This window comes from Bos grunniens, chromosome 17 (assembly GCF_055505025.1).
Source record: "Bos grunniens cultivar Pamir isolate PY7600 chromosome 17, Bosgru_T2T1.0, whole genome shotgun sequence".
Classification (NCBI taxonomy): domain Eukaryota; kingdom Metazoa; phylum Chordata; class Mammalia; order Artiodactyla; family Bovidae; genus Bos; species Bos grunniens.
Window position 1 is genome coordinate 55,665,545 of NC_141181.1, and position 21,072 is coordinate 55,686,616.

Below are 21,072 nucleotides of genomic sequence, written 5' to 3' on the forward strand. Positions count from 1 at the left end.
CATTCTAGGGAAAGAACTGAGACACAAAAGGCTGTAGACTGTATGATTCCACATGTATGAAATACCCAGAATAGACAGATCCATAAGGACAGAAAGCGGATTGGTGATTGCCAGGGACTGGGCGGGACGGAAGGTTGGGTGGGGGGTGACAGCTAATGGGCACTGGGTTTTCTTTTGAGATAACAAATATGGTTTAGAATGAGACAGAGGTGGAAGTTTTACAGCATTATACATGTACTAAATGCCACTCAACAGACTTCCCTGGTGGTCCAGTGGTTACGACTCTGAGCTACTACTGCATGGGTTCTATCCCTGGCTGGGGAACTATGATCCCTGCACAGAGCATGGTGTGGCCAAAAAAAAGGTTAATTTTATGTTTTGTGAATTTCACTTCAATTAAAAAAAAAAAAAAAAAAACCTATCTTGGCTTCATGTTAGATCCTTTAATTTGCATAACCTTGACTTTCATTATGAAATAGTTAGCATTTTTGCAAAGACCTAGGATGAAAAGGATTACATGTCTCTGTAGAGAACACAAATTACAACATTTCTAGGGCAGAGGGGACAAAACAGAGTTCCAAGTCAGAAAGGAAACTCCATTCATCTTATTCTCCTTCTCCTTCTGATAAATATATACTACTAAAGAATCTGGGACTTAATTAAGTATTAAATATAGCTCCTCTTTCTTTGAAACATCTTCCCTTCCTATCACAGTTGCTTACCCCCAGGGGACTGCCTACAACACTCACTGTTGGTTCCTCACCAGCATCTATTCTTTCCTTTCTCCCAGATTTCATTCAGGCATCTCCCTTCCCCCACATAGCTCTGAGCCTCCAGGAAGTTGTCCTCAACCCCAGAAGTGATTAATCTTACAATAATCCATTCCCCTTACCAGCGACTGGCTCAAATATAACCATGTGACCCAAATCTCTTGAATGATATATCAGGGGAAAGCTTACCAATGATAGTATAGTGGTTTAAAAAATTTGTCTACATACTCTCTGACATGCCTCCCTTAAGTGGAGCTTAGTTCTAGTCCCCTTGTAACTGGGCTGGACCTAGTGACAGACTTCAAGGATGTGATGAAAATGATGATATGTCACTTTCAAGATTTAGTTATTTAAAAGACTGCAGCTTCTATCTTGAGTTGTCTGTTCTTCAGACAACTTACTTGGTGGAAAGCCAGCTGCCATGGCAAGAGGGCACTCAGAAAACTTGTGGAGATACCCACATGGGAAGGAACCAAAGCCTCCTGCAACAGCCAGTGAGAAACTGAGGCCAACAAGCATGTGAGTGAGCTTGAGAACAGGTGTCACTCCAGTGCAGTACAACTCACACACCTTCCCTATTGAAGGCAGGATTCGCTTTTAAGTGGCACAGAAATCCAGAACAAACTGGCGTTTGTTGTTCAGATGCTAAGTCACATCCAACTCTTTGCAACCCCATGGACTGCAGCACACCAGGCATCCCTGTCCTTCACTGTCTCTCGGAATTTGCTCAAACTCATGTCCATTATCCAATCATCTCATTCTCTCCTTCTCCTGCCCTCAATCTTCCCCAGCATCAGGGTCTTTTCCAGTGAATCAGCTGTTTGCCTCAGGTGGCCAAAGTATTGGAGCTTCAGCTTCAGCATCAGTCCTTCCAATGAATACTCAAGGTTGATTTCCTTTAGGGTTGACTGGTTTGATCTCCTTGTTGTCCAAGGGACTCTCAAGAGTCTTCTCCAGCATCACGATTTGAAAGCATCCATTCTTTGGTGCTCAGCCTCTTTACGGTCCAACTCTCACATCTGTACAAGACTACTGGAAAAACCATAGCTTTGACTATATGGACCTTTAGACTTGGGGTCCCAAACAGTGTCACTGGGACTTAGTCCCTCTCCATTTCTCAGCTCTGTTATCATCTGTGTTGACTCCACTCCCAGGCAGGTCCTCTTTCCATGGTAGCAAAGATGACCCCTTGTAGATCCAGGTTTTCACTCTGACCAGCTTGGCAATCCCTGAAGACAGGATTCTAGCAAAAGTCCTGGGGCTGAGATTCCTTAAAAAACTAGGAATAAAACCATGATATGACCCAGCAATCCTACTCCTAGGCATATACCCTGAGGAAACCAAAATTGAAAAAGACACATGTATCCCAGTATTCATTGCAGCACTATTTACAATAGCTAGAACATAAAAGCAACCTAGATGTCCATCGACAGATTAATGGATAAAGAAGTTGTGGTACATATACACAATGGAATATTATTCACCCATAAAAAGGAATGCATTTGAGTCAGTTCTAATGAGGTGGATGAACCTAAAACCTCTTATACAAAGTGAACTAAGTCAGAGAAAGATAAATATCATATTCTAACTCATATATATGGAATCTTGAAAAAGGTACTGAAGAATTTATATACAGGGCAGCAATGGAGAAACAGACATAGCGAATAGACTTATGGACGTGGGGAGAGGGGAAGTGACGGTGAGATGTATGGAAAGAGTAACATGGAAACTTACATTACCACATGTAAAATAGATAGCCAATGGGAATTTGCTGTATGGCTCAGAAAACTCAAACGGGCTGTATATCAACCTAGAGGTGTGGGATGGGGAGGGAGATGGCAGGGAGGTTCACAAGGGAGGGGATATATGTATGCCTATGGCTGATTCACGTTGAAGTTTGACAGAAAACAACTAGATTCTGTAAAGCTATTATCCTTCAATAAAAAAAATTAATTAAAAAAGTCCTGGGGCCAATGCTTATCAGGCAGAACTGAGTCACGTGTTCTTTCATGAACCTATCACTGTGGCTGGGAGATTAGAACATCCTGACTGGCCAGGCCTGAGTCACATGACTACTTCGAGAGTAGGAGCAGGCTATGGATGAAGAAGTGAGGGAAATACAGTTCCCCAAAGGAAAACTGCACTTAGGAGAAGAAAGTGAAAGCAACATATCTCCACCTAACTTTTTACATCTCTTGCTGCTTCCTGTAAACATGTCCAAGTCTCCTCCAACCTACAAACACGACAAAACATTCTCATCTCCCTTGAGCTTCTGCAGATCACTCTCCTTCCTCTGGTTGCCAGAATTCTAGTCTACATGGCCTGCTCCACTTCCTGACCTTTTGTACCCTCCTCAGTCCTGGATAACCAGGCCTCCAGCCCTGCCAGTCCACTCAAAGGGCTCCAGTGGCCATCAATGCCCAATACCTAGTGTAGTGGCCTTCCTTCTGTCCCTATACTTCTTGGCCTCTTGCCTACGCGCTATACCACTGACCACCATTTCCTGTTCCCCTGATAAGAGTGGTTTCTGGACATCTACCCAACTGGGCCTCTTCTGACCTCTCAGGATCTTCGTTTCCTGTTTCTTTCACTCCTGCCCAACTGCCACTGTTATCCAGGCTCTGTCTTAAGCCTTCACGTCATCTCACATCTACATTCTCTTTCAGGCATTCTTTTTTACACCCACTGTGGTTGTTGTTCAGTCGCTTAATTGTGTCTGACTCTTTGTGACCCCATGGACTGCAGCACGCCCGGCTTCCCTGTTCTTCACCATCTCCCGGAGCTTGCTCAAACTCATGTCCATTGAGTCAGTGATGCCATCCAACCATCTCGTCTTCTGTCATCCCCTTCTCCTCCCGCCTTCAATCTTTCCCAGCATCAGGATCTTTTCCAATGAGTGAGCTCTTCTCATGAGGTGGCCAAAGTATTGGAGCTTCAGTTTCAGCATCAGTCCTTCCAAAGAACATTCAGGGTTGATATCCTTTAGGGTTGACTGGTTTGATCTCCTTGCAGTCCAAGGGACTCTCAAGAGTCTTCTCTAACACCACAGTTTTATACCCATGGCTCTGGCCACACATGTACAGTGAAGAATCCCCAAATCTTTCCTGCTCTGAGCTCAGGGCTCATCCCATCAGCTGCCTGCCACTCATTTCCACTAGAATTCCTACAGAACCTTCAGACCTGCAAGTCCTTGGCCAGCATCACTTCATTCCCAAGTCCAGGTTGCCCAGGTTGAATGCTAGTTTTACTCTTTGATAGCCAGGTGATCATGGACAAATTATTTCATTTTTCTTTATTATGTATTTTTGACCCCACTATGTGGCATGTGGGATCTAGTTCCCTGACCAGGGATCTAACCCATGCCCCCTGGATGGGAAGCATCAGTCTTAGCCACTGGACCACTGAGAGGGAGCTCCTCACTCTTGAATTTCTTAGTTACCTCATCTATAAAATGGAGATGATAACAGTCCCTAACAAATAAGGTGACTTACACAGGTTCAGAGAGTTAGATTATGGACATCTTTGAGGGCCCACTACTCTACATGTCACCCGAACACATGGCATCCCTGCTCTATGCAGCTGGGCATCCCCTGCTGTTCTCAGGATCTACCAGGCACTTCCTCCCCTCTGTTCCTTTGCTCTCTGCTGAAGGACCCCAGCCTATCCCTTTCCCCTGCCAGTCTGTGCGCTTTAATGTCAAGGCTTGTCTCAAATTGCACTTCTTTTTTGTAGCTTCTCTTCACCCCCAAACCAAGTAGAATGAAGCACACCCTTTCTTTCCTGTCTCCAGAGCATAGCATTTTATGACAGTGAATCACAGTAGCTGGTTTACATTATCAGATCACTTGTTTGATCACTTGATCTGATCACCTGAAGTCTTTGAAGACTTTGATCATTTTTATTGCCCCAGACTCCTAACACATAACTTGTGGCATTTAATGGAGTGCAAAAAATAATATTTGCTGAATCCAACAACTGCTAGTGAAATGCATTAAGATTTCTTAAGTTCCAGTTTGTAGAGGGTTGGCTTTATGATGGACGTCAGCTGTTTCATCTACCCAGTGGACATTCCTGACCCTTTGTTTGCATAACAGCTCCCAGCCTGCCTTCATTTGGGAAACTCCCTTTCCCCACACAAGGTGGTGACAAGGGCCCACAGACCACAGCACCCTGGCACATGGAATAGGTCTGGCCAGTCAGAGCCAGAGTGGTCATTGCAGATAGGGGCGTGTGGTCCAGCCTGGGCTAAAGAGAATGAAATCCTGGGATTTTTCATGGAGGCTAGAGAGAGAAGGCGCCCAAGAGTTGGTGTGGGCAGCGCCTGGGGCTCTCTGGGGCCCTGGGGCTCCCATCCCCCTCCACCTGGAAGAAACCCAACTGCAGGCAGAAAGTTCTGGGCAGTTAGTGAGATGGTAGTTGTGGAACAACAGTCCCCAAGGTCCACCCCTGAACTTGGCCTTGGGCTTCCCTGGTGGCTCTGATGGTAAAGAATCTACCTGCAGTGTGGAAGACCTGGGTTCAATCCTTGGGTTGGGAATATCCCCTGGAGAAGGGAATGGCAACCCATTCCAGTATTCTTGCCTGGAGAATTCCATGGACAGAGGAACCTGGTAGGCTACAGTCCATGGGGTCACAAAGAGTCGGACACGACTGAGCAACTAATGCTTTTCAATGCTGGTTTTACCTCTGTAAGGCGTCATGATGTAACACTCCTTATGCTATGGAAACCCAGGAAGGTGACTTCTCACTGCCCTGAAGTGCCAGGCATCTCCTCCTTCCAGCTCTCCTGCCCTACTTTTGCGGAGGCGATACCGATGATACTGACAAGGTTAGCATTCAGAAGTCTGGAAAGCAGAGATGAGGAGAGAAAGTAGTGAATTCATCTCCCTGACAAATACTTTATGATCATCTGTGATGTGAGGGAAGGCCCTGAAGTGGCACTTCGGGGCACTGTATATTAATCAAGACTCTTTCAGTGACAGGAAATCAAGAGGACCTGGATTGAGAGAATAGATAAATAAGGGAATGGAATTTATTGGCTTATGTAACTGCGAAGTCCAGGAGTAGGGCTGACTTCAGGCACAGCTAATCCAGAGGCTCAGACAGTGACATCAGGGACTGGCCCCCCCCACCCCCGCCTTTGCTTTTTTCTGCATTGATTTTATTCTCATGTGGTCTCTTTCCACATGGGAGAAAAGATGGTCACCACCAGCCCCAAATGTATTTATTACCAGCAAAGAAGGAATGTGTGATATATACAGGGCAATAAGTTTAGACAGAGAGTTGGAGACTCTTATCTATTAGAAAGGCATTTGTCTATAAGTAATAGAACACCCTACTAGTGGGACTTACAAGGTCAAAGTTGTTTATTGCATGTATTAGCTATCTAAAGATAAGTAATTCCAAGGTTGGTTCTCCCTGCATGCTAGGGGCCCAGGTTCTTTCTCTCTTTCTGCTCTGCCATCCTCAGCATGTCAGCAACATTGTCCCTCTGGGTCACAAACTGGCTGCTGTGAAACCAAGTGTCATATCCTCACACAGAGGCATTCTCAGAAGGAAGGAAGGAAAGAAGGAAGAGGGCAGGAGCAAAAACAGCTTTCTCATTTTCATGCTTTTCATTTCAGAGGGTAAAATCTTTTCCAGAAATCTCTGGCAAATTTCCTTCTCCATCTCACTGGCCAAAATCAAGTCCCATGACCATCTCTGACCAATCTCTTGCACAAGGGAATAGGATTGATACCATCAACTAGGAGCAATCATGATTCATCTCTTTGCTAAGAGAGCAGTACAGTTATCCAGATATTCACCTTGTTTGAGTTTCTGGGCTGGTGAGGCCTACCCCCAATCTTGGGAGGTAAATCATGATTGTCCTCAAGGAGTTTGGGGGAGTCTCTTGGGAGGGCTTCTGCACCAGTTCTTTGGTGAGGTTGTTGAGCTGCTCATTAACCAATCCAGAACTTGACCTGTCTCCATCCTTGTTTTGTGAAATAATTAATCTCTTATTGTGTAAGCCATTTTGAGTTGAGATTCTATTACTTGTAGCTGGAGGCATCCTCATTCTCCTGTAACTCAGATAGAATTTGTTCAAGATAACACTTTCCACACTGGTCTTAGAGCTCCACAGAGGGTGCAGGGTAGGCAAGGTCCATCTCAACCAAGGCCTTGTCCCCACAGCCTCTCCATGCCCAGTTATCCTGCCCTCTTCTGAATCCCGCGGCATTTCTGTGCCTTCTTCTTATTGCCCTTCCCAATTCATCTTCTTTTGAAAAAATATTTAGTTTTTATTTTTATTTATTTGGCTGCCTTGGGTCTTAGTTGCAACATATGGGATCTAGTTCCCTGAACAGGGATTGAACGTGCACCCCCTGCATTGGGAGCACAGAGTCTTAGCCACTGGACAACCAGGGAAGTCCCCTACTTGTGTATTTTGAAAGAGAAAGCTCTTACTATTGTTTTATAGCACTTAGAATACATAATTGTAAATAGGATAAGTAGAAATAAGTGGAGATGTGAGTTACATAACAAAAATTGGTATTGAATCTCTCAAATTGAATTTGACTTGTGATAATATAAAAGAAATAAAGTTGGATATAGAATAAACAACAAGGTCCTATTGTATAATATTGCACTGCTGCTGCTGCCAAGTCGCTTCAGTCGGGTCCGACTCTGTGCAACCCCAGAGACGGCAGCCCACCAGACTCCCCCATCCCTGGGATTCTCCAGGCAAGAACACTGGAGTGGGTTGCCATTTTCTTCTCTAAGGCATGAAGGTGAAAAGTGAAAGTGAGGGAACTATATTTAATACCTCGAGATAAACCATAATGGAAAAGTATTAAAAAATGCATATATGTATAAATCACTTTGCTGAACAGCAGAAATTAACACACCATGGTAAATCACTATATTTCAATTAGAAAAAAAAAAAACAGAAAAAGCTTTTGGAAGACATTTGTACACACATCAGTCTATACCTACCAAATTAACACTGCTTTATATCCCTCAGTAGTTTATAAAAATCTTGTTCTAGGTTTTCTCTCTCTCCTATTTATTCTGTAATAAATCGAAGCCACAAATTAAGCTGATCCCTCCAGAATTTAAAGTTTCCAGTTAGCCTGTTTATGCCTGTCTGACTGTGCCTTTGGGGGCAGTAACTGAGTCTACACGCTCAAAGAAAGGACTCCTCAGGGTCTAGATAGTTTTGTTCCAGAAGCAACTTTTCCAGCTAGGGAAGCTCCATGTAAATGAACTGAGATGTCAGCTTACTTGCTTGGTGTGGCCTGGGCCCTGAGCCCCCTGAATGAAGAGGGCCACGAGAGGCAATTTCCCAGAGTCTGCCCTTGGGTGGAATGAGGGGAAGTACTGGTGAAGTTTTCTCTCTCCTTTATCAGCTCTGGCTCAGGCCCGGCCTGAGTGGGAGAGAGCCAGAGAGAAGTCAGACAGTTCCATGAGGAGAGGGCAAGGCTTGCAGAGGGTGGGCGGACAGAACTACAGTCCTCACACAAAAGTAGTCTTAAGCCAATACTCTGCTCTTTTCCCAAGGCAACCACAAAACAGGAATTGGGGGCCATGTCCTTTGTCCCCAATTTCCAACATTAGGGGAGCAGTGGAGAGGAGTGGCAAGGAGCCCAGATTTGGGGGTCAAACAGTGCTGAAATGGGGAGCTGCCCTTGTCACGTGTATCAGCTATGTCACCTCATGTCAATGCTGAAATGTCCGCTGCTGAGCCCTGGTTTCCTGATTTGTAAAATGGGGTAACTACCTACTTTACAGGCGCGCGCTGAGTACATGGAAAGCACCCGACACAGCAACTGTAATTTGGTACATGGTTTGGAATTCAACAAATGCGAGCTTGCCTTGGAAACAAACACCTCAGCAAAGACAGGACTTTCTTCTGCTTCTGATTCTTGGCAAGAGCAAAGTGACTCTGTCAGCTCTGGGTCCTACCAAAGAAAACAGATTTGGGGTCTGCCCCTCTGGATTTCTACTTGGGGTAACCAGGGCTGGAAAAGAGGTCTCTCAGAGGGGTGTTGTTTTAATGTTTTTTTTTTTTCTACCATAATTCATTTTTTAATTTTTTTTTTAAACTTTACAATGTTTTAGGTTTTTCCCTGTCTACTTGGGTTCACAGGAGCCAACAATAATCCAATCAGGATTCTTTGACATTAATTACCTCCCTTTGTACAAGAATATTATCTCAGCAGGTGAAAAGTGTTTGAACAGAGTTCACCAAAAAGGCAGCCCTTTGCTGAGGACTGCATGGTGTGGGTCATCTTTGGGGGATTATTCTGTTTCTGAAAAGCAGCAGGATGTCTTTATTTACATAAAACTGTGAGAGGCCGTGGGATTGCAGGGAGAGGAGATCCCGGCATACAGGAGGAAAAGGAGCAGGAGAGAGCCTTCGCCTGACTCTGATCAAACAGAGCCAGGAATCTAGCCAAACAGAAAGTGCAGGATTGGCAGCGACCGAGCAATCCTGCAGAGACTTTTAGGAAAGATTCTGGGCCACAGCACGGGGCCTCCTAAGCTGGGCCAGGAGAATCTGGCGGCAGCCCCCGGCCCCGGGCCTGTTCCCACGTAATTGAAGTTGAATGTGCTGGGGGTGGGGAGGGCTGCCGAAGGCTGCAGAAATCTCAGTGTCCGCAGTTGGCCCTGTTTGGGATCAAAGCCAGTCAGTGTTGATTTTGCACAGCATAGAAACAAATGCAACCGAAAGGCTGTTTTCCTGGGGCGTGCGTTTCGAAAGCAGGCTTTTCATTTGTTTCCCCAAGGACAGGTGGAGTGGGGAGGTGGGGGAGTCATGACGTGGCTCTTCTGTTGCGGTCACTTTGGCGAGCGGTTTTGGGCTCAGAGTTTCCAAGCATGCATAAACTAATCAGGATGTGTGAGTGGACACGGCTACGATGAAGGCTAGATTCTTCACAAAAGATAATTCCAGGAGAATGCTGCTGCAGGACCCGCTGGCTTTGTGCGATAAGTTCCAATTTGCTGTCCGCTGGAGTGTCTCCAAGCCAGCAACTCTCTTGATTCCTTCTGAAAATTTCCATTTCTTCTTCTTCACTTCTAGGTCTTTCTCTGTGATCTGTTCTTCTGCCCAGAAATTAGCTTGCGTTCCTTCTTTTCCATTTAGCACCTCAGCCTGCTGGTGTTAAGCACAATGATAATGATGTAAGTGATACAAGCAAGTTTCTCAAGTGGTGGAAACACCTTCTCTTAATGGCACTCACCCTCTCTCGGCCCTCCAGGGAAAAGTCTGAACTTTTAGCCCGTTGGGCCACAACCAAAGAATGAAGAATTTAGAATCAGGAATCCATATAGCTGGCGGGATCTCAATTGTTCTTTTTAAATGAGGAAACAAATCAAGTAGGTTTGTTCTGGGACTTGCAGCTTCTTCCCAGCAGAAGATGGCAGAAGACGTCTCCACAGAGGGCAAGTCAGAACTGTTTTTCCGATTCAGTGCCATAGACTCACTTTTTTTTTTCGTCTGCACGGGAACTTGTTGCAGCAAGTGGTATCTTTTAGTTGTGGCTTGTGGGACCTAGTTCCCTGACCAGGGATCGAACCCAGGCCCCCTGCATTGAGAGTGCAGTCTTGGCCACTGGACCACCAGGGAAGTCCCTCACTCTGATTTTTTTTTAGAGTCAGCTGTGTTGTGCTAGGGTAGATTCATCCTAGGTGTCAAACACCTTCATGGTCCAAGATTTTGCTGGTGATTTCACCCTTTGATGGACCCTCCCTTTCCCCAGTCCCAGACAAACCTCTCTTATTTCAAGATATGCTGGATCTGAAAGGAGTTTTGGATTGAGGATTTAGAACAGTCTGAAAAGAAGCAAAGCTGATTTAGTTCATGTTGTGTCCTTGGTAATTAGCCTTGTGAGGTGAACTTGATAACCACTACACTACGGAAATGGTAATTAGCCTTAGGGTAACAAGTGTCTGCACCAGTGCAGCTCCGTTCTAGTGAGAAGTTTCTGCCCCAAAGAAGTTCAATATTAGGCCCCCAAGGCCACAGTCATTGTGTATAACACGACAGACTGTTCATCTCTTCCTGGCCTTAAGGCAGAAAGAATTCAAAATCCAGATTAAAAACCAACTGCAGACCACCTTTCAGGCTCTTATAAGCTTCCAGAATTACAGTGAGAGGCTGCTCAATGCCCTGGAAAGGTACACTAGCTAAAATGGTTCTGAAATAGTTTTCGCCTCTAGAAGTCCAGCTTTCAAAATTCATGTCTGATAGAAACTGTTGTCCTAAATGACAGCATTCTGGGGAGGGCTCGTAAGTTTCAGGGAAGCAAGAAAAAGGGTTACCATCAGGTGGTAAATGGTTACCACTACCTTCAGAAAATGAGAAGAGGGTGTAAAGAAGTTATGACATTAATCAGGATAAAGAGACCACACTCTCTCCCCCCGCCCCCCAAAAAAGTAAAAAGTCTTATATAACTTCCCTGAAGTGCCCTACTGCACAAATGCAAAGCATGCTTTTTGCCTGCTGCAGGCTGACCACAGTACTGCCTTGGGGGGAGATAACTTCACATCGCAGAGGAGATTGGGCTTTGGCTCTGGGGTAGAACTCAGGGTTCCTCAGAGGACAGGTTATTATGACTTTACTCTGTCATTTAAAAATCTTAACTTTAAAAGCTGCATCTGTTGGTGTAGCCACTACAGAGAATTCTAGGACTCCCATTTCAGGAATTTTCACAGGCAAGAATGAAGACTGGCCAGCAGCACAGGCCTGCCAGAGAACACTCGGTGGCTTCCTAAACTTGCTTCAGATGCTGGCCAGGTCTCTGGGTGGTTTAGATGTACCCCCCAGCGCCATTAAAGAACAGGAGCTAGATCTCAAGAAAAGTTCCTGAAAATCTTCCCTTCTGCTGCCAAGAGGGAAGTAACACAGCAGAATCACTGCAACAGAGTTAAATCAGCTTTATCCTGGAGGAAACAAAATAGCTTTCCTCAAATGTTATAAGAGTGACTTTTCTTTTCCAGATTAGCCCATGGACTTTATCACAACGAGCCAAAATCTACCACCAGCCCAAGCAATGTGGCCTCATACACTGCAGCCAAATTTTACGGGTAGTATTTGTAGCTTGTATACCCCGAGTGCACCAGGAGAGAGGTTTCCAAGTAGTGACAGAAGGTTGTTCATTTGTGATTTGCCAAGTTCTTCACATTCTTACTGACTGGCCCATTTAAATCCCTTTTTCAGCCGAGAGCAACTTTACTGAGCAAGCAGGGAGCGGGGAGTCACTTCAGTGCTTTATCTTACACGGTGGATCCTGAAACGAGTCACATTTATGACAGTTTTCAAAAACAAAACCACCCTAGCTCTGTAGAGGGCCTGGAAAAAAGTCTTGGGTGTAGAAATTGACTGTTTTTTTTTTTTTTTAACCATAGTTTGCAAGAGAATGGTGCGTCTGAGTCTTCTCTTAACCCGAGCCTCCCAATTCAGAGAACCTTCTTCTCTATCTGGTTCAGTTACTTTTTCTTAGATGATTCAGGTACAAGCCCCCAAGCAAAATAACCACCAGAGAGACACAGATTTCACACATGGCAGGATCATTTCCAAGTTTGGTTATTTTAATGCAATTTCAAGGTAGTATGGATATGTTAAGTGGTTCATTTCCATCCTGCAGAAAACACTAAGAGTTTCTACCTTATGTAATTTTGTCAAATTCAAACATGACTCATTGACTGTTTTTTTTTAAAACATTTTCTTTACATAGCTTGACAAGATTTTTTTCTGGAACATTTTTTTTTTAAACCTTCAAGTCGTTTGGAAACATTTGCCTATTTGCTCCTTCCTCTGGGCACAGCCTTTCAGAGTGTTTATCTCACCTTTACTGAGAAAAATCTCTGTTCTCCCAGTGGTGGTAGAGCTGCTTGACAAGAGGTGATCACAGAGAAATGAGGAGCAAGCAAGCTTTGTCAACTACTTCTAATTCTCTTAATTAGTATGCTACGATCCACCCCAGCTTCTGCAAGGTCAGACATGCACGACAAGTACTTGGTCAAAAAAGCAGGATTCTAACTAGTGTAAAAATAGATTTTAAATAAAATAGAATCTCTATAGGAAAGAGAATTAGGTTAGCTTCCCATTCCCACTTTTGCTTTAAGATACCTGTGTGTATATATATATATATATATAAAGTCCAAGGGGGACTTGTGGAATTGGTTTGCCCTAAGAAGAAATTGAGAATGTCTGAGTACATTCATGTTGCAGAGTTACAGAGAAGGTTCTTTGGGAAATGCTGTGGCAGACCCCACAGAAACGCATGGTGATTAGCCATACAGTTGGTGTGTGAACAGGTGACATGAAGACTTTTGGAGGATGAGGCCTAATCCTAGGCTAAAAACCAGTTCTGAAGTGTGATCATTTGAAAACTTTGTCTAATTATAAAAACAGAAAAGAAAATCTGTCATTTAAGTGTCTCTTGTTAACCTATACAGCCACCTCTTTTGGAAGCTAAATTCCAACACGGGTCTTACTTTAATTTTGTTTAATTATCACATATTGTGAGTTGTTTTTTTTTTTTGACATTTCTGTTTCTAGAAAAAGTACACAGACCCTCTGTTGGCCCATATAAGCATTACATGACTGTTTTAAAGGGGCCTCTGTTAAAATTCTAATTTTTGAATTTAGCAACAGCCTTTTGGATATATCTTGAAAGCATAACTGCAGATCTGCCCAAGCTTCTTCTAGTCACAACCTAAACACGTAGCCCAGTTTTTTGTAAACACTCAGAAAATACTGATCCCAACAAAATACAGTCAGCCAGTCAGAGGCCTTGCTCATACCTTTTCACATCGACGATAAATCTGCCTGTTTATTCTTGCGATGCTAGGAAATCCACTGAGATTGAGTCTTAAAGCAAAAATTAAGCCTCCTTCTCTGAGGTTCATAATGAGCTGTGGAGGCATCAAAAATAAACAAAGTGGGGACGTCACCATTTTTCCTACACTGGGTCTACTCAGTCTGCCCGGGGGCTGTTTGTTTTTCCTGGCGAGGCCTAGAGCAAGAGGAGATGGCTGCTGGTGACAAGCCAGTGCTGGGTTTACAGACCTAGCCTCTTTTCATGTAACATTTAACTATTTCTTCAATTCCCCAGAGGCAAGAAGTGATGCCAATGATATGAGATTAATGCTAGGGCGTTTTCATAAATCCTTAGTGGCCAACAGGAGCCTCTCTCTCAAGCAACTGCTGTGACTTCTGGCAGGTTTGGTGCCTTAGGGCGAGGTAATATTACCTTTCAGGGGACACAAAAAAATCCAAGCTCTTAACTGAAAGTCAAATACACCAACTCAGTAAATACAACGGAAAAATGCACAGCAGCGTTGGGGCATCTATCAAGTATGAAGGCAAAATGGTCATCAGAATGTCTGAGGTTAGTGAACTATCATGGTTGAGAAAAGCAGCCACCTTTGAAAACACTGCCTGTTTCCCTCAACTCTCCTGGTCGTCAGCCCTCTACGGTCGTTACACCGCACGCTAGCAAATGAAAGATCAGAACAACTGTGGCTTGATCCTGACTTATACTTATTCAGGGTCCACCCTCATAGTTAGCTGAAGGCCCCAGCATGCTCTCGCTCTGCCAGGGCGAACAGTCCTGGGGAAGTGCACTTCTCTGAAGATCACTTGCCCCTCTTGCTGCGACCCTTCCTGGAGGACAGCTTCCCACTGCCCCCAGAAGACGGGGGGCTGGAGGCTGAGGCCATGGCAATGTTGATCTGTCCCTCCTGGATTTCCTGCCGGGTCTCAGCGGGCAGATGGTTGATTTTCTGCTGCGTCTCCAGGTAGAACATGACATCCCGCAGCTGCTCCTGGATCTCGGTGATCTGCAGGTCCTTCTGGTCGCAGGTCTCTTTTAACACCCTCTCCTCCTCCTTCAGCTTGTTCTGCAGGAGAACTTGATTGGCTCGCAAACACTTGTTCATTTCCTGCTCCTCTTTGAGCTCCGTGGTGAGTTTGGCCACTTTAGTGTTTAGCTGAGTGCACCTTTCACAAAAACAAAGGGAGACAATGGACATTTTCCATTTGCTGACAGAGTTCCCTTTCTGCTCTGGGACTGAACAGAGAACATGACCTCAGAATCCACTTACGGCAGACCCCTCGCTCCCATGGCCAAGGGGTCTGCTGCCATTGCAACAGCCACCTGAAATCAGAATTCTGCTTCGGTTAACTCAAGTGTAGCTTCAGGACAATATTTAAGGATCAGAGATTTTTCAATCACAGAAACTATTCTGTGATTCATGATAGAATGTCTACTGCTTCTCTGTATTGTTTACATGAGTGGCTTAGAGATGATAACTGTGATAAAGAAGTTATGAGGAAAAGTGACATTCTTAAAGAGTCAAGTGCTCTGACCTCACTGCATTTGCTGGAGAAGAGTCTTCAAGAAGAGGGAGTGCCTTATATGATGCTCAATCTTATAAGTAAAGAATGACAAATTAAAACACCACTTGAAATACCATTTTTATGTATCAGAATGCTCAGATGTGAGAAAAGGGGGCACTCCCACATGGTGGCACTGGAGTGTGAACTGATACACAATCAATGGAAGTCAACTTGGCAACATCTATGAAAATTAAAATTTCACCTGCCCTCTGACATAGCTATTCTACTTCCAAGAATTTATCCTATAAAATAAATATATTCAGGGTTGCACTAAATGACATATGGAGAAAGGTGCTTATTGCAACATTGTTTATAGTAGTAAAACATGTCCATCAAGGGGAACTGGTTAAAATTATTATGATTTTCATACATGTTACAAGGTATAGATCTAGTTGCGCCAGTCCAAACGAAAAAAAAAACCCTCCCAAACAGAATATTTTACCAAAGAGAATACCTAATATTATTCAATTTTTGTAGAAAAAAGATGTATGTGAGATGTTTATACAGGTACAGTAAAAGAGCTGGAACAAGAAGTATTCACTGGTGCCATTAAGAACCTCTAGATCAGTGGTCCCCAACCTTTTTGGCACCAGGGACTGATTTCATGGAGGACAGTTTTTCCATGGACCAGGAAGTGAAGGGGGACGGGGGAGATTGTTTCAGGATGATTCAAGTGCATTACATTTACTGTGCACTTTTTGTATTATTATTACATCAGCTCCACCTCATATCATCAGGCATTAGATCCTAGAGGTTGGGAGTGAAAGAAAACTTTCAGTTTTAACTTTAAATTCTTTGGAACAGTTCAATTAGTTAGGGCACTGAAAGTATAAGAGACTTTTTAATTTTTATTTCTATTTATGTTGTAGTATTGTTTTCGCAACAGTTAACCCCTTTGGTGAAGAGTTTTTGTTGGAGTGATGAAAAATTCTAGAATCATAGTTGCACACTGTGAGGACACCTCACAGTATACACACCGTGAAGACACCTCACAGTATACACACATTTTAAGTATACACACTGGTATACTTAAAATGATTAATATGGCAAAATCTAAGTAACACAGATTTTACCACACACACACACACCCCCCCACACTACTAAAAATATCCAGTTATTTGCTATGGGGGAAAACAGGTGAAAGGTATATGGAAATTCTTAGAACTATCGTTGCAACCTTTTTGTAAACCTTAATTTATTCCAAAATAAAAGATTAAAAAAACACAAACCAAAAAACCTTCTTAAGGGACAATTATCCCCTTTATTTTTTATCCATTTGTCTGGAGGCAAAAAATCCAATTATTTTTGTGAGTCTAATTTAAGCTAGAAAAGTAGTTTCATTTAATAGCAATTATCTTCCCAAATAATAGTAGTAGAGAATGTTCTTGCCATGTTGTTGATGTGCTTTTTGCTCCATATTCAGTATCTTTGGCCTTTATTTCCCAAGCAAAGCCAGAAGACACACCATCTCCAGCTTAGATTTAAGTATCTTTCCTAACTGCCATTTCTCAGTCACCACAGCTCAGAGAAGCTCTGGGCAAAGGGAGATAGCTTTCTACAGGCAAAAATAGGAGACACTTGTGCAAGCATAAGCACTGTCATCAGGAGAGAGCCCTGTATTCCACATGGCATCCATCTGGCATGAAACACTGAATTTTTTAGTAAATAGGAAGTCACAGTAGGTCTGCTCCATATATAGAGAGACCCTTGAAAACTCGGTCATACACACACACTTGACAATAATGAGTGTGTGTCCCTGGGAATAAAGGAGATTCTCTGTTTATGGAGCCTGTCAGGATAAAACAGCTAATTAAAAGAACAGGTCAGTTATACCTACTTTCTTTCCACAGACTGCTTTTCTTTCAGGAGATCATTTAGTCTGTGCTCCAGACTATCACATTTCTCAATTGTTTCTTTAAATTTGGTCTTCATGTTGTTAATCTGAAATAGTAAACAGAGATCAGTTTTATTTCAAAGAGAAAGCTGTGTGGCCTTTGGGGCTAACTTTACAATTTTCACCTCCCAACTACTTGTCTTTAACTTTGACAAACCAAACTTAGAAAAGGTGAGACCATTATCTGAAAGAATTTCTGCAACAGGAGTAAATATTTTGAGAACTCTCTTTTTTCTTACCATTTCTCTCAACCAGGATGAAGAGGGATCAAAAGCTACTGAATGTTGAGTGAAACTGCTAGAAGGTAAAGAGCTTCAGGCTACAGAGTAGGAGATGGTTTTGTAAGAAGCCAGACCAGAACCTCCCATTCTTTTTTTTCTTTTAATTGAAATGTAGCTGATTTGTAATACTGTGGTAGTTTCATGTGTACAGCAAAGTGATCCAGTAATACATATATATTTTTCAGATTATTTTCCATTATAAATTATTATAAGATATTGAATATGATTCCGTGTTATATAGTACATCCTTGTTGCTTATCTATTTCAAATAGAGTAGTGTCTATCAGTTAATTCCACACTCCCCTTCCCATCCTCTTTGGTAAATATAAATTTATTTTCCATATCTGTGAGCCTGTTTCTATTTTGTAAATAGATTCATTTGTATTATTTTTTAAGATTTGGATGTAACTGATAATCATACAATATGTGTCTTTCTTTGACTTACTTTATTTAATACGATAATCTCTAGGTCCATTTATATTACTGCAAATGGCATTATTTCATTCTTTTTTTTACGGCTGAGTAGTATTCCAGTGTATATATGTACCACATCTTCATCTATTTATCTGTTGATGAACATTTAGGTTTCTTCTATTTGTACTGGCTATTATAAATAGTGCTGCTATGAACACCAGGGTGCATTTATCTTTTCTGATTAGAGTTTATGTCTTTTTCAGATATATGTCCAAGAGTGGGATTGCAGGATCATATGGTAGCTCTATTTTTAAATTTTTTTAAGGAACCTCCATTCTGTCTTCCATAGTGACTGCACCAATTTACTTTCCTATCAACAGTGTAGGAGGACAAGAATCTCCCATTCTTAACTCACTACTGTTTTTTACCTCTTGAGATCATATTCTAAAATTACACTTGACCCTTGAATGACGTGGGGGTTAGGAACTCAACCCTCCTCAAAGTTGAAAATCCGAGTATAACTTTATCATCAGTGCTCTGTATCTGAGGTTCTGCATCTGCAGATTCAACCACTTGTGGTTCCTATAGTACTATAGTAGGCATCTGTTGCAAAAAATCCACATGTAAGTGCAGGTCAAACCCATGCTGTTTAAGGGTCAACTGTATTATCCAAATAATCCAAAGGTACTTGTAACAGGTGATTCTAGCTATTTGGTATTCTTTCCCCTCCAAACTCACTATTAATATTCTCATGTACTCTGAAGTCACATGCAACATAAGCAGTTCTTATTTTATTGAGTTTATATAGAGGCAATTTACAGAAAGAATTCATGTTACATTGTCTTAAAAACGTATGCCTCAACACCACTGGTCTAAAGACAGGAAGAAGATAGGTGGGTCATGATAGGTGGGTCAAGTAGGAAATGGAAGTGACTGAGAGTTTAAATCCTATGGCTCAGGCATTGGCTAGGTGTCTTATAGGTAGTATCTCATTTATTCCCTTTTTTCCATTTATTCTTTATTACAAGCCTATGACTTAGGTGTATAAACTTTTTACAGAAACTGAGGCTTGAGAAAGGTGAGGCAATACACCCCAAGGTCACCCAGCTAGAGTGATGTGAGTCCAGGACTGGACCCCAAGTCTGGGTTCAAAGCCAAGTTCTAAAACTCTCTCTGCACCAGACAGTGGGCCAAAGCTCAATAACAAAGGAAAAGTGACCTCTGGGCAAGATCTAAACTCTCAGCATACATTCATGCAACATCCATCATGCCAGAAAAAAGCTCACTACTTTTAATGCTTTCTTTTTAAACATTTGCCATATGGCCTGCCTAGCAGGTCTCTAACTGCACTGCTCCCTTTTTTTTTTTTTTTAAATAAGAATAACGGCTTTGTAGTAATTAACTTTAGAGCCAACATTATTAAGTTGGAAGAACATGCAATTAAAAGGAGATTTCTAAAAGTTCTGCTATGTCATAAAAATAAAAATAGCTTTCAAATTACTCTAATTCTATTCACTATTAATTTTCTCCTCAATACTGTTTTTAAAATAAGACCACAAGATCCTTTTGACCTTTTTCTCTTAAAGTTACTCCAATCAGTTCAGGGAAACTGGAAAGGACAGAAATAACCATCAAAAGAAACCAAACCAATGTTTTGGTGACTAAAGACAATAAGCCAAACACATTTAAATCAAGATGAAAAATACTGAGTGACCTCAAAAAGGTTTTTAATATTGCTAGAGACAAATGTTATGATGGTTTAAACCAGTGATTTAAAAACCATTTCTGACCATTAGCCCGCAATAAGAAACACTTTGTGTACACACACACACACACACACACACTCCTGAAACAGAAGTTTCACAAAGTAATATTAAATGTGATTCACTCTGATATCTATCCCATGCTGTTTAATAAAAATACCAGCTGTGGCCCACCAAACTCAGTTCACAATCTATAGCTGGAAAACAGCAATTTATATATGGAGCTATAGGCTTAAAAGAAAAGATTTATCTTTTTTTTTTTTTAAGCTATGTCATGCAACTTGTGGGATTTCAGTTCCTCGATCAGGGATTAAACCCATCCCCTTTGTCAGTGAAACTGCCAAGTCCTAACCACTGGACCACTTAGGGAATTCCAGAAAAAAAGTGGTATCTAGGAGAATTCACCTGTATAGATGACCTACTCTATGCTCTTCATACATGGCCCACTAACACTAGGAACCTTCAAATGGGTATGAGCTTCATTTTCCATTGCTCACGCTGTAATAACTGCACTACCTAAGGCATCGAGGGACTGGAATAGTATTGTAATTGAAGTCCACAGTGAATTTCAATCTTCAGCCCCTCTGCTCCCCTACATTAACTTTCTATGAGTCCCATGACCAAGAATCTCTGCCCGTGAAACTCATGATCACCGTTTCTCCTTGCACGTGCACCATGGTTGGGTGTGCCAACGGACAGAGGACTGGTCAGGAGAAGGACAGAGGCAGGAACAAAAGGCTTACATCACCCATTAACTGACCTCTTTTACTAGAACACAAAATATCCTTTCCAGGTTTTGTATTTACGGCTGCCTTGGCCGCCACCTTATCCCTACCTCGAAGTAAACAGAGTTTCACATTTTTAGTTTTCCTGCCCTCTGATTTGCTTTCCATTGGCATGTGTTAGGGAATGCAGTTAATCCTCAAGAATCTTAAAAGGCAGAGAGGATCCTGAGCTAAGTTCTCAAGGGTCTGTACAAAGCACTTTAGGTGGTCACACTGGGACAGCCATAGAAAAACTCATTAGTGAGGCTGCATGGCATTGCTGGTGCTCCTCCTGGGGAGACCCAAACTTCACACCGAGTGGCAGCAACCCCTGCTCTGCCTCTCGAGTGCTGTCAGAGGTACCTCCTTCCCATGTGGACTCCAATCAAGCCCCTCTAGAAAGGCACTGCCGTTGCTTAGAAGGTTCTTGTAAGAACTGCATCATGAACTTTTCGAGAGAGATTATTGTAAAGCTGGGGGCATCCCAAGTGCTGCTATGGGTAAAGAATTTGCCTGCCAGTGCAGGAGACACAGGAGATGCAGCTTTGATCCCTGTATTGGGAAGATCCTCTGGCATAGGAAATGGCAACCCACTCCAGTATTCTTGCCTGGAAAGTTCCATGGATAGAGGATCCTGGTGGGCTACAGTCCATGAGGTTGCAAAGAGTCAGACACGACTGAGCACGCACACACTACGCCTTAATGAAAGAGACCTGATTTCTTCTCAATTGTACGCATGTTCAGAAACTGGGACCCTTGAGCCTGGCATAAAGTGACAGGTTGGCCTTGCCTGCTAA

The 21,072-nt window shown here is 42.8% G+C and overlaps 1 protein-coding gene across 2 annotated transcripts in view; it reads right to left on the reverse strand.

Moving 5' to 3' along the window:
- Positions 1-12,323: 12,323 nt before the first annotated feature.
- Positions 12,324-21,072, reverse strand: part of BRAP (BRCA1 associated protein) — a 31,708-nt gene continuing 22,959 nt past the window's right edge. For both annotated transcript variants that reach the window (XM_086347843.1, XM_086347842.1), the window contains exons 11-12: positions 16,997-17,100; positions 12,324-14,760 (exon numbers count right to left, since the gene is read on the reverse strand). In XM_086347843.1, the coding sequence (XP_086203969.1) occupies positions 14,397-14,760; positions 16,997-17,100 (468 nt within the window). In that variant the 3' untranslated portion in view covers positions 12,324-14,396. The remainder of the gene's footprint in view (positions 14,761-16,996; positions 17,101-21,072) is intronic.